The sequence below is a fragment of the Fusarium keratoplasticum genome, chromosome 1 (assembly GCF_025433545.1).
Source record: "Fusarium keratoplasticum isolate Fu6.1 chromosome 1, whole genome shotgun sequence".
In the NCBI taxonomy this organism is placed as follows: domain Eukaryota; kingdom Fungi; phylum Ascomycota; class Sordariomycetes; order Hypocreales; family Nectriaceae; genus Fusarium; species Fusarium keratoplasticum.
Genome location: NC_070529.1, coordinates 2,655,157 through 2,669,265, shown reverse-complemented (window position 1 = coordinate 2,669,265; position 14,109 = coordinate 2,655,157). Strand labels below are relative to the sequence as shown.

Sequence of the window (14,109 nt, the reverse complement as noted above, 5' to 3'; positions counted from 1 at the left end):
TCAAAAATAGTAGGTACCGCCTCGATGTAGCTATATCGGGCATAAGAGTACAACGTTCGATAACGACCTGGATGGGAAAATTGAGCGGCACAGTCGCCAACGCAAAAAATCGAGATGGAGAGGGCTGGAAAAGGCATCAAGGCTCATAATCTTCGGTACCTGCCCTTTGAGGAGTCCAATAGTTGCCTTCTTTAAGCGAGTCCTCGTGGTAGCTGGAAGGGATCTGGCAACTGGGAAGTACCTTCCTTGGAGGTGCTGTTGGCTGTGTTGCTGCAATGAGGGGAAAGTCCGAGGGGGCCCTTGACCTTTGCTCGCGCTAAGCTGGGAATGGAACCTGAGGCACCTATCCAAGGCAAAGGTAAGGTAAGGTGCGCGGCGCGGCAACGGGGGAGCGCCCGCGCAACGGCTGCAAGCATCCTGTTTTCTAGCGCAGCCATTGCGCCTGCCAGTTGCGCCTGCCGAAGTGACTCCGCGACTCCACGCTACCACCCGCCTTCCATCGTTCTTCCCGACCCTCCTTGCGCGAGAAAGGCGAGAGAGCTCGGGCTAGTCAGGGAGGGGCGGCCGACTCTCTCCAAGCGCCCGAAGCGGTAAGGCGTCTGTGTCGCTTGGGCACAGTTGTCGAGAAACGCGCACGCACCCGCTTCCCATCCCAAGATTGCGACGTATGAGTTGGTAGGTATCGAGCTTGCGAGCCCACTTCCATCCCCATCCATCCATCCATCCCTCCCACGGCACTGCACTCCCTCGACTCGACGGCACTCATGTCAACGGCACGTCAAGCGGGCGCCCGGCGACGTCTACCCCCCGGCAAAAGTCTACGCCGACACCAATGCCATCGTGCGCGGGTCCCCATTATCCCATCTCCCTGACCCTTGGACCGCCCTTTCGCTAGCTGGGGAGGAGCCCGCTACCTTGGCCCTGGAACTCTTGATTGTCTCCGACCCGCCTTTCATCATTTGGCTTGGGCCCAAGCAAGCCATTGGATCATGTTCCATCAAGGACGCTTTACCGAAAGCCCACGCGATGGGCGACGAACCCTCTTGGCAGGAGTCGGGTAGACCAAATCGCCGGTCTATTCCCACAAGCCAGAGACGTGATGCCCCTAGAGAGTCCGCATGTTGGGCTGAGGATGAGCGAATGAGTGCGCAGCCCCCCTACAATTAGCTCGCCTAGTCGACTCATGTCTTGTTCTCGTCTGTCTCGACCGCCTACCCGCCAAGCTCTGAGGAGAGAAGCACCAGGTGCAGGGATCGCGATCCTACGGCTTTCCTCAACTGTTTCTGCCTTTTGCGAGCGTGGAGCTCTGCGCCCACGGAGACGCTGTTGGAAACACAATCAACAGCAACTGCCGTCCTTCGAGCGAGGACCAAGACTTCCATCGTTACTTGACCGACTCGTATACGCTGATTAATTCAAGGATCGAATGCGGGACGAGGTCAACGGCCCAACTCAATGCGGCAGTGTTGAACCAACCTTTGCTTAATTCAGCGAGCTGGCACGCTGCTCGGTCTTTTCAGAGTGGCACGCATATTGCTCGCATTGGACAGATGATAGACATGACGGTCTTGACTCCCCACCGGGAGTGAACCAAATGTCACTGACGTACGTACTGGTCACCTTACGTCTCTCTGGTCTCCCATCGTGGGACTAATTAGGTCGACAAGTTGACCTGGTAGTTCCAAATACCCGCGACATGACTGCGGCTCCAACCCCAGCTCGGCTGTCGTCTCATGATCCCGGTCTTCCATCTTGGGTAGGGACCGTTGGGCCTTGTAACGACCCGCCCGTCTCTTCAGTGGCAGTCCATCCACGCAGTCTATGGAGCTTCTTTGAGGTGGGCTTCCATTCATGAGCCACGGGTTGCCCACACACTCCCTGCCATACCCCATGCCATGGCCCAACCGCGGGCATGCACCTCGATGGCCTGGTAGGGCCGGTCACCTTGACATGGGTCCTACACGCTGCCGGTCAGGTCAATAGGCCTATCGACACTCGCTTCTTCCCCGCTACGCCACATACCTGCGCTGTGACCACAGGTCTCTTGGGCGATGTCTCCATGCATGGGTGCTGGATCTCTTGTAAGCATCAACACGCCCCCCTTCTGTCCTTCACCCCCCCTTCGAAGGCTCCCCCATCCCCATCTCCTGTGGTGCCACTCCCGCCATGATCATACCCTTGCTCCGGCGAGTTTTCTCATTGCTCGACGTACGGCCACCATCCGGACCCTGTCAATGTATGTACTGCCCTGCTCCTGTCCTGCCGGGTCTTTCTTCCATGTCACTCAATCTAAGAACGGTTTCTTGTCAAAGCTCCTCCACTCCTATGCACGTTCAACTTGCAAAACTCCTTGTACTGCCTCTCTCATAAGTGTCGGCATCCTGTCCCTGAACGTGTTTGGGGCTCAGAGGGTCTTCCATAGATAGATCACTTCTCAACCCAGCTTCGATGCATCTCCATCTCTGATCAGCTTTCGCGAGGCTTCTTATAAGCCCCGATTTCTTCCCCCGGCTTGTGACTTAATAATCGCACCGGCACCTCGAGTCGACAAGACCCCTCCTTTATCATCGACCTCATTGACTCCTTGTCTTTCCGTATGTCTCAACCCGAGTCTCTCTACCTTCCCCCATCCCCTCCATCCTCAGTCAAGATGGACCCGGCCGCAACAGATGGGAGCTGTGACAACATGAACTCACCGCCCGCCAGATCAACTGCCGGCAGCCAAGTCTCGCTCACCGGAGGGCAGTTCATCAACTCAAACATATCTGCCTCACCCCAGAGTCTCCCGCTCGAGTCTTCGCGGCAGCCCCAAGTTTCCTCGCCAAACAGTTACTCGTCAACGACCTACCTGAGCTCGTCGGCCGCAGAGTCATCTTACCTCCCCACACCTGCCTCTCAACCCTACTCCCCGTTTCCGGTCCTAACTCCGGCCGGCCTAAATTCGAGCTGGAGTCAGACGGACCAGCTGCAGTCGGACTCTACTTCGTCTCTTCGCCAACAACAGGGCAGGACGTCACTACAGCCATTGACATCAGACTCTCGCCAAACAGAGAGATCATCCGACATGAGGTATATCACGATTAGCTACAGCACATTGATTTAAAGCTAATGCCCATGGCAGTACTGTCGCTCTCCAATTTGATCCGGCCTTCTCCATGGGACCAAGGTCGGCCTTCACTTGGCCAGGTACGAAGACCTTTCCCTGAATCGCCTCCACAACTGGAACTGACCACCTTTACAGGCCCTCTAGAGTCGAATGCGTCTGGAAATTCGATGATGAGCACTGGTCTGTCATCAATGGGTCCGGTCTCTGGAACCAGCCTCTCGCCACCACCGCAGTCGAGATCACTGACCTCGAGCCCACCACGACTATCCCTTACAACAGACCAGCGAGAACTTAAGCGGCACCAAGACAAAGCACGTCGGGACACAAGACTAGTGAGCCGAATGCGCAGAGCCAGCAGCAATTCCTACGTCGATTCCCCGCCGCCAGCCATGGGGCTCCCCAGTGCGACGACTGCCATGAATCTTCCAGCCTACACAACTTCTCCGGCTCCCGTGACTCTCATGAGCGAACCGGCGACGACAATGGGAGGCTCGACATACCTACAGTCCTACAGCTCAGCGACGATGGAGGACCAACAAGCACAATCAGCATCAGTGTACCCAACAGCATACCCACAGAACTTGTAAGACCCCTGCCTCGATAGGGCGGCGCCCGGGCCATGCTAATCTGCGATGACCAGACAAGCCAACTACAACATGCCCGTAGACTATGCGGCAGTTTATGCAGGACCCGGGCATTACAGGTACTATCGCCGACCCGCACGGATTGAGGCGCAATTGACTAATTTTGTTGTTCATGACAGCACGCGACCGACATCCATACCCGTTGGCCAGGACGTTGGTTTCATGTACCAGGTACCGGCCGTCATGGGCTCGGGCAGCACCAGCTCACACGAGGGGGGACACGTCCGAGTTGTGCAGAGCAGGCCAAAACCACGATGCTGGGAGCACGGATGTAACGGACGCCAGTTTTCGACATTTAGCAACCTTCTGAGGCACCAACGCGAAAAGTCTGGACAAGCAGCCAAAGCGACGTGTCCCAACTGCGGAGCTGAATTTACAAGGACCACCGCTCGAAACGGACACTTACTTCACGACAAGTGCAAGGGTCGACGAAACACTTGAGAGATGGAGGGATATTTTGGAACGAACACCGCCATCGGAAAAAAAAAATGGGGTGCCGTCGCTACCCCGACCTTTTCTGGGGGCTCAGCCTCGGACTGAGCCAAAATTGGCGCTGGTTGCTTATCACACACGGATGCTAAGCTGCTGCACTGGTTGGCGCATTTCTATTATGGTACGGCGTATTTTTGGAAGGCAAAAGATCCCGGTAGGGACGCGAAGGAAATCTGCCTCGCAGGATCGGTGTTGTTGTCTTTTGCTCGGGAACGAATCTAGATGGCATCCATGGCCGGCATCCAATCCGATGGCGAGCCAGGGGCAGGCAGGCATGATGATGGTGGCCAGATGAGGTATACATCACGAAACAACAACATCATTTTGAAGGAGACATTTGAGAAGGGAGAGATTTGGTGATGATTGGGTGTTCTTGGAGGGGAGCATGGTTGAGATTTTGTTTGCGGAGTCGACTTTGGGGTTCTTCTTCTTTTCTTCTTCTTGTCCATTTCCTCTTTCTCAACACCATACCCCCATACCGACATTTCGGTATGGAGTTTCTTCTACCCACTTTTCTGTTTTGTTCATGCGTCAAGTTATACAGGTGTTTGTTTACCTGATCACGATATCATAGAGAGCGCTGGCTGCTTGAGGAGCTGGACTACAACATGGCTAGGCTACCTACCTGTCAACCAACCAACCAATTGTCAACCTACCAAGATACCTAACGAACACGTTACTACCAAATATACCACCATGTCAAAAAAGATGGCGATGCAATGCTAAGCTAAGGCCTTAATGTTGTTGGTGAAAAGGTCCGACGCCCCTGCAGCGGTTTCAATCGCAACCTAAGCCGCAATCAACCTGACAGATCAACCAGTCAGCGCCACCTCCAGAGTTAACGTTGGTTATGCGGTTGGAAGTGATGGGCAGCACCCAGCCTCACTGACGGGCGTGACTGGCCAAGTTGGCTGTGGCAGCAAAATTTAGGGCAGCAAGGATGCAAGAATCGAACGAGGAAAAGGCATCTGAAACAACCCGCCCGCAGAGGGAGGATGGGATGCCCCAGACTGTTGGTACGGACGTGCGAGCGAGAAGCAAATGATCGTCGCGGCAAGCAAGCCCACCCCGGGCTGTGAGTGTGTGTGAGAGTGTGACCAAGCAGCGTCAGAGCTTGCAGCACACAGCCGCGCCGCAAATAGCACGGGACGTTGGTCTGGCCAGGCGACGACGGGTAGCCGCAGTGAGTACAGTAGCAGCGAGCAGGAGGCGGAGGGGGGGAGACAGACGAGAGGAGACGAGGGGGAGACAGACAGCCCGACGGAACTTAGTGGCCGGGCTAAAAGAAGCACTGGATGGATGGAAGCAAAGAAGTCATGACAGTGAGATTCTAGGGGTGATACTGATTCGGGTAGTGGGTTCATGAGAGATTAAAGCCACCGCCCGGTCATCACAGACACGATTACCTGTTGTCCAGTGCTATACTGTACTCTGCTGCACTAATACTATATCCATGAACATTCGGATCCAGAAATGGCGGCGTCGGGTATCCAGAGAAGTCAAGGCCCGAAGCCGCCCCGATGCTTCTCTCGCCCAGGGCCTTGGGGACGGTTGGCCGGATCGTGTCGGACCCGAGGACGGCGCAGGACGAAGCCAGCCACGCCCAACAAGGCGGCACCTTAACGACGCACGCCCCCTCCAAGGATAGGCCCCACTCGACGTCTCTCTCCCAGCAGGGGGGAAGCACCCCGGCAGGGCAGGCCTTGTGCGTGTGAGAAGGTTTGGTTTGGTGGCATGGCACTTGCTTGGGCTTGGGGGAGCGGGCTGGGTTTGAAACGGGGGTGGCGGACGACACGGGTTGTGAACACCAATGACCTCCACTGGCGAGGTATTTAGCACACCCACACCTGCGCAGCCCGCGGGTCTGCGGGTACCTTATTCAAGGGCTCAAGAACGTGGCACGGCTTTTAGCTTGCGCTGAATTGGTGGAGGTGGATGGCAGGGAGACTGCAAAGGGCACGAGGGACACCGATCCCTTTGTTATTGATATGGTTGTCCACGGAGTACACTGGAGGTCTTGACCTTGCAATCAGTACGGGCGGCACTCGTCGGTGCCCTGCCCATGGAGCTCCAGCCAATCAGATAATATCAACCGGTGCCAGGCCCCTGGGTAACGTCGCAACCGATTACATGGATGGATGGAGTGATGGGAAGTGCCCTTGACACACAGGAAAGACGGGATATTCCACCCTCGATTCCCAAGGGCATGACGACATGGCCCCTAGGACTACGGATATGGATATGGATAGCCATCCCACATCCCATCCCATCCATTCTGGCCCATGACCGACCAGGAAACTGTCATGATCATGGCACGGCCACTCCGAACGATGGTCTTTGCAGCCAAGGCCAAGCTGGATCGGATCGTCGCTCGTCTAATCTAGGCATCGACATTTGTACCTTGTCCAACTAGCCACCTTCCCCCTCCAGCAGAGTAGGCCATGTGGACGAACCATGAGACAGACAGGACACGACAGGATACGACAGGACACGACAGGTGCCGGGGCCTTTGCTCAGTCAAGCGAGCGACAATGACTATGATTGATAATGACGTGAGAAATCCCAGCTCCTCGTCGTACCGTTCTATAAGGCAGAGTAGGGCTGGGGAAAAGCGGACTGATTGCAAGGTCAAGAGTGGAGGCCGAGAGCTTGACTGACAGACGGGACCCAAGAAAAGGGGACTTTTGGGCTGCTCACCGCGTCCGGCATGTGGGCTTGAGCAGGCTGGCTCATGTCATGTCCTGTCCCCCCTCTCCGTCGAGTGCCTCTACCTACATGAACTCACTCGGTCGAGCAGCTAGTTTGACCGCACTGCATGCAACGGGATATGAAGCACACGCAGGTACGCCAGAAGATCCCAGAGCACCGGTTCCTGAATCCTGGGAAACTTCATTCCGGCGCAACGGTTCCAATCCTTCAGCTAGAGTTTCGGCTCGGCCCAGATTTTCGTTCGCTACACGACCGCCGCCCCCTTTCGCTAAGGGCGGCAGATCGCGAACCACGAGCCGCCTGCGCGTGCGCTTTGGCTTTTGGGGTGTGCAGAGCACGAACGTTCCCTCTTTGGAGATGGTAGCGAGTCCGAGTGCGAGCGGCGGCCAAGTATTTGGTCTGGGTTAATTCCCATTAATATCAAAGAGACTAGACGCATAGACTCTTTTGCTGGAGGCTTGGCCGATGGGTAAAGGTGGAGTAACTATGTGGGAGTTGAGATTCGAGATTCTTTGAGCTGAGAGATGCTTGCTCCGTGCTTCTCGGCATCCCCCTACAGATTGGGGTAATCTCTTGCGAATGCCTCTCACTACACGAAAATGTCTGAAAGACGTGTATTGTTGGCGGAGGGTCAAGGTAAATTGCTTACTAAAGGGACCATGTTTTTGTTGAATTTCGCAAAGTTGAGCAGACAAAAATCAATACCGTGTTTTCAACTTGATTGGTATCCCGAGAATTCGGGAGCAAACCCCGGGCCTGGGTGCGGCAGACCCGGCCGGGATTGGGGCGATCCTCGGGGCGGGTCGCGGATTGCCGGAGGGGTTTGACCATCGCCGTCACCGGGGGTTTTCTGTCTTCGTCGCCGCCCGGGGGGGTGTTCATCTCCTCCACAGGAGGATCTTGACAGTTCCGCTTGATGGCTCATGCTTCTTCCCTCCCACGACGATCCTTCTGTCACCCTAAAATCGCTGGTCTGCAATACATACTCCCCTGGGCGTACGACAGCCACAGTGCGCTCTGACTTGGGGTGTTTAGTCTCCCATCTGCTGAAACAAAAGCTTCTACACCCCCTACGCAGCTCATTTAACTTGCTTCTCGAACGAACCACCATGACCCCTCCCCCTTGTGGGACGTTTCCAACGGCCGGCGGTTTAGGAGAAAAAGATGGCGTGCGCCAGTCTAGGGATCTGACAGCCAGTGCTCGCAAGGACTCGCCTCACCAAGTTCTAAGGCTGAGCATGAAGAAGCTGGGACTCGAGCTAATCTCCCGCTAGACGGGCTCAAACAAAACACCAACCGCTCTGCTGCTCGCGTGGGGTCGCCGACCCCGGGCGCTGGGCTCAGTTTGACGGCGCAACAGCACAATGGTGCGCAATACGTACGCAAAATAGTTTCAGTGTCCATTGGCGAGTCTAAGCGTCTTGGTAATAGTTTGTAATGCAGGACCAACAGCCCGTTTCAATCGCAACTGTTACCGCATTCTGCTGCCTTGCTTTGCCTGCCGACGCACTTCGTTCCGATCCCGAGGTGACGCGGCCAAAGAGCGGTCGCGTCTCTGGTTAGCGCACTAAGCGCGCGTTCTTGGCGGTACAGATGCCCCACTCACCCTTGTACTGACCGGGCAGTTGCCCTGTGTGGGTTGTTCCTTCTTCCGGAAAAGCACAGGCTCCAGGGCTGTTCGTCCCTATATCCGCACGTACCAAACAACAACATCTCGTCGTCTACATTCTCACCCCCATTACACCATGCTACAATGACCATGACGGCGTCGCGATACCGGGCTCGCAAGCAAAAGGTTTTCCGGTCCGTGTTCCAGACCGACATCTCCCAACCGACTCCTCGGTCGACTCCCGTCGCGGCATTCACCGAGCACGGCGTCGCCTTTGGTGGTCCACACGCGTTGTCGCCTCAGCAGCAGAGAGCTGCTCCACCACCGCCGCCGCTCTTCCATCAGACTCTCCATCAGCCCAGCGACCAGGTGAGGTGGGATCGAGCATGGCACGTCGTCACCTCCAGGATCCAGCTGCCGACCTCAGTTGCCGCCGAGGACTCGTTTGGCGCCCTGTCGCAGGAGTCACAGGACATTGACCTGGACTTCCGAGACTCCCTGGCCTTGCTCCTCTACCCTGGCCGTGCATTGCCGCAGGCTGCGCACACGGAGGACATCCTGCTCTGGCACACGCAGCAGGTTCGCCAGCACTTTGTTCACCATGTTATGCCGTTGCTGGCCGCCTGCGCCAGCCAAACCGACCAGACGCAGATCCTGCTCTCGAGCATATCGACCCTTGAGGCTGCCCATCGTCAGTATCTGTACGGACTGACGCTCATCGCCCAGGGATTTGAAGATGAAGCGTCGGCAGACGCAGCTCTCACCAAGTTCCGTCGAGACTTGCACGCCATCATTGGAAACTCTCTCAACCAGGGATTAACAAGTGCCATCCGCACCGTTCTTCAACGGCTAGTTCATCTGAATCTCGGTATTGGCAAGCGCTATGATGGGACGGCATCAGAACCTGCAGACGATGGTGATGACTCAGTTGCTCGGAAAGAGCTTCTAGGTCTGCTAGAGTCTCTGCAGAATGTTGGTCTAGCTGGCGAGAAGTTTCAGGTACTGTTTGCTGAAATTATGGACGCGAGCATGGAGGAGTTTATCAAGACTTCATATTCGGGAGTCTGGCAGTTACCGGAATCGTCAACATCATCTCCGGGTGCGCCTACGGGCTGTCTCGCTCATCTTTCTGAGTGGGTTGAGAATGTTTACGGACGTCTCGCTGTTGAAGTCTTCAGCCGCCTTGGAACTCGCATTGCCTGGAACGACGTAGAATGTTGGAAGGAAATCGCTGTTGGACGCCTAGCGACACTGCGGATTCAGGAGCTCTTCGACATTGCCCTCAACTGGCCAGAGAGTAAAGGGGGTCTTGATGACCTCCGCTCAGCTGTTACGACACCACAGCGCCGCTTGCAGCTCACGGATGCGTTCTCGATGGCTCTACAGACACGCCTTCTTCACCCCGGCCGATCTACGCTGGATATCCTCCAAACCTACATCTCTATGATCAGGACATTTCATGCGCTAGATCACTCAAAGGTGCTGCTTGATCGTGTCGTCCATGCGCTGCAGTTATATCTCTGCCAGAGGGATGATGCCATCCGGATTGTCGTCACAGGCCTACTTTCCAACCCCAACAGCAATGATTCGGAGGAGGGCAAGACCAAGCTGGTAGAGTTGGCAGTTTTGCTCAGCTCGGCCTCCCAGCAACAGCGGCGCCCAGCGGACGATGATGACCTCGACTGGAACGATATGACCTGGGTACCAGACCCAGCGGACGCAGGTGTCAATTACAAACGACCTAGAAATGAAGATGTCATTGGCACGCTGATCAATGCTCTCGGCTCCCAAGACATTTTCATCAAAGAGTTTCAACTCATTCTCGCAGAGCGTCTGCTTTCGAACCAGAGGAGCTTCCTGCAAGAGACCAAGGTATTGAGTCTTTTGAGGAAGCGGTTTGGTGAAAACGCCCTGCAAAATTGCGATGTCATGATGAGGGACATCCAGGACTCGAAGACTGTGAATTCGGCTATTCGCCCGAATCTACACCAACCTCCGGGCAGCACGGAGCAGCTTTATTATGAAGCCAAGACTCTCTCGCGACTCTACTGGCCTGGTTTGTCTAAAGAACCGTTCACGGTGCCACGGCCGATTGCAATAATGCAGCGTCAATACGAGCGAGAGTTCGAGGACCTAAAGGCATCCCAGAAGCTCACTTGGCTGGACCAGCTGGGCTCGGCAATCGTCAAGCTGGACTTTGAGGATCGTTCCGTCGAGCTTGAGTGCAAGACATACGAGGCTGCCGTGATCTACGCATTCCAAGACGAAAACGGCCAAAGCGAATCCGGACCAGTGCAGCGCAATTTCAACGACATCTGGCAACAACTCATGATTGACGAAGACCTGCTTGAGGCAGCTCTGAAATTCTGGGTCAGCAAGAAAGTGCTTCGCGATGTCGGTCAGCAGAATTACGTGGTTCTCGAACGGCTGGACAACGAGGGCGCAGCAGACCAGCCAGATACTGCAGCAGATGATCAAGGCCCTGAGGACGACCGCCAGTCATCTCCACGCAAGGCCAAGATAGATTCAAAGGAGCAGGAGCGACGGACTGTCTACTGGCAATTCATCGTGGGCATGTTGACGAATTCGGCGCCAGCCATGCCCCTGGCGCAGATTTTGATGATGATGAAGATGCTAATCGCCGATGGCTGTTCTTGGAGCAACGAGGAACTACAAGAGTTTTTGGGAGAAAAGGTGGCGGAGAATGAGTTGGAGCTAGCCGGCGGCAAGTATCGCCTGCCCAAGAAGTGATGCAGATTATGGGCCGTCGGATTTGTTTGCAGGCCAAAACTCTGTGTCATGGGCTCGGCCGCTGAGCTCGGAACCAGGTGAATCTTGCTGCAGTGTTACCCTCTCGCAGCGGGCTGAGATGGCGGTGGAGGCAGTGAACAACTGCTCGCAGGACAAACATTCGGAACCGGATAGCAGCCGTGAGTCGCCGAGGGACTGCACGTTGCATCGAGGTGGAACGGGATAGATGCAGCGACGGCTGGTTGCGGCCTTTTCCGGCGAGGACGACGAGGCGATGATCTATCTGTGCTGACAGTTGGACGGAACCAAGGAAGGGCGGAGACCGGGACTCGAAAGTCAAACCAACCTAGCCTGCCAGGTTTGTTTGATGCCGGATGTGTCTTCCCTGTTTACCTACATATGTCGTGCCTGGGGGACGGACCCCAGGCTTTATGTAAATAGAAGCAGTGCGTTGCTCCAAGCTTTGAGCCGGGGACGGACAAACAGCCAGAACGGGACAGAGAATGAGGCATCCCAATATGGCGTTTCCCCCGAGTGTCCAGGATCGCCGCCGGGATCCAGGGAGATGAGACAGCGAATAGAAGAGTTGCCCTCTAAAGGAGCGAGAAGTGTCACGGTGCCGGGCAGTCGTTGCAGATCTGTTTCTGTCGACGAGGGCCAGTATTTATCCAGGATCTGGGGATTCCGGGTGCGGAGGGACCAATTGACGACCTCGAGGTTAAAGTGGTTGCATGTTCTGGCAGATGGTGATGGGTGGGATCCGCAACGCCCGAGCGGCACAGGCGCCTCCACTGACCGAGGATGGGAATGGAATGCTCAGGTGCCTTGAGGTCTGACGTATTCAACGAGGCATCGATGGGACGGGGTTGAGGCGCGTGAGATGCGCCAGGGTTGCGCGAAGAGGCCATGTGAGTGGGAGTGGACGTGGACGAGGGCGGGGGGGAATATTGAGTCATAGCGACAATGGCTGCTGGGAAGAGAGACGATGAAACCGGTTGGACGCCTTGGAGATCCCTGGGCCGGGATTCGGCATTGGGTGTCTCTTTTCTGATCTGTTGAAAGACAATGTTTCTGTTCTCAGCACCAGGAGACAGGGCGGCCTGCAGATCGCAAGTGTAGGTCCGGCAAGTGTCTCAGTATTAAAAAAGACCGGGCGAGTCGAGAGACAAGGTTGCCATTCTGCATGTGAGACCTCGAACGGGGCTTGAGCTGGGCGTTCATGTTGATTCCCAGCCCAGGGAGTGAGGTGTCAGGTGGTGTGCGTGTGTGTGTTTGCTGTCTTGGGTTTGCGGTGCGTAGCCGATCGGCTGTGCCGTCGGACGGATGCTCCTTGGAGCTCCAGCTGGCTGTGAGATGCAATCCATTGATTGACTGATTGACAGACCCATGGCACTTTTTAGTTCGAGGCAGGGGGAACAGGAGGACGGACGACTTGAGAAAAGGGAAGCCACATTATAATGACGAACAGACTACTCGCTGCTTGCGTGGTCAGCGAACAAGGTTGGTAGAGAGGAGCAACATACCCGTCATCAAAGAGCCCAACTTACACGCCAGGGCATCCACGGCATGCCAATGGTGGCGGAGGGCTGGGGGTGGTCGAACAAACAAAACGTATCCAGGATGGGGAACCGATAGTCTCTGCGCGGACCCTCTTCTATTGGGTTTGACGAAGACAGCACAGCACAGCAGGCAGGGCTTGGAGGACGGACATTATTCGTTGCATTGTATGCAGCTTGCCTGCCAGAGGTGCGCAGCGGTCGAGAAAAGAAAGCAAGACAAGAAAACCAACCCGGCTGGTTCCATTGCCAAGCAGGTTCGCTGTGGGAGGACGACGACGCTGGGTGGGCTAAAACCCATGGAGGAACGTCAGACGAACGCCAGGTTGACGCTGCTGGAGGGGCAGCTCCAGTGAGGTCTAGCGGAGAGGGGCTTATCATGGCGGTCGCGATATGAGCCGCAATTGTGAGAGCGTCTGTCCGTCCGCCAGCCTGTGGGCCGGGGCTCCGAGCTTGGGGGAGTGATGGGCAATCATGGGTGATGTGATGTGATGGATGGCTCGAGGCACGCGAGGCGAGGGCGGGCGCTCACATGATGGTCATGTCGACAGGCAGAGCCATCATGGCACCGGTGGGGAGGATACAAAAAGAGAGCTCTTGGATGGGCGCCGTAATCACGGAACAATTGATGAAACGAGGTGCTTGTAAAGTGATTCAGCAGAGAGGGAGGTCAGTCATCATCCCATGACTTGTTGGACATTGCCCGGCGTCTTGTTAGTCCCAAGTTCGCTGAGTACCGGGTCCGCTTCCTAAAAGGGTAATCTTGATTCACAGTATGAACACAAACTGAGCAACTTCTCACTTCCAGGATTATGAACGGAGAGACCAACCAGAGATTCGGGTTCTGCTTTCTTTTTTCCCCTGTCCATTTTACGAGAGAGGGGGCGCTGTACCCTAACCAGCTGAACCTGATGGTTTCCGCCATCTCCAGGGTGGGTGGTGGTGGTTGAGTTTGTTCTACGAGGCCCGCCGCCTCAGTACCTGGAATACACCTCCGGGCCTCCATCCATCCCGCCAATGGATCCATCCATTGAAAAAGGTAGGACCCGGGCGTAGGTTCGTTCAATGCGGCGGTTGATGGTACTGCAGCTGGGTCGAAACCTGACAGTCAAGGCCAAAAAGGCAGGGAAGAGCCCGCCCAGACACCTCCTAATCCAATGGACGGGAGCCAATCCATCATGCCCTCTTCGCATCATGTGCACGTTTGGGATAGGCTCCGTTAATACGCCCCCAAGGCCACCC

At 55.8% G+C, this 14,109-nt stretch overlaps 2 protein-coding genes across 2 annotated transcripts; both read left to right on the top strand.

The window, feature by feature from the left end:
- Positions 1-2,650: 2,650 nt before the first annotated feature.
- NCS57_00078800 (uncharacterized protein) lies at positions 2,651-4,191 on the top strand (the record flags this gene model as incomplete). Its single annotated transcript, XM_053050867.1, has 5 exons — positions 2,651-3,069; positions 3,122-3,186; positions 3,242-3,689; positions 3,747-3,809; positions 3,870-4,191. 5 exons carry the CDS (start codon positions 2,651-2,653, stop codon positions 4,189-4,191), a joined length of 1,317 nt encoding a protein of 438 aa, XP_052919382.1.
- A 4,513-nt stretch (positions 4,192-8,704) lies between these two features.
- Positions 8,705-11,311, top strand: NCS57_00078700 (Anaphase-promoting complex subunit 2; the record flags this gene model as incomplete). Its single annotated transcript, XM_053050866.1, has 1 exon — positions 8,705-11,311. One exon carries the CDS (start codon positions 8,705-8,707, stop codon positions 11,309-11,311), a length of 2,607 nt encoding a protein of 868 aa, XP_052919381.1.
- Between the last annotated feature and the right edge of the window lie 2,798 nt (positions 11,312-14,109).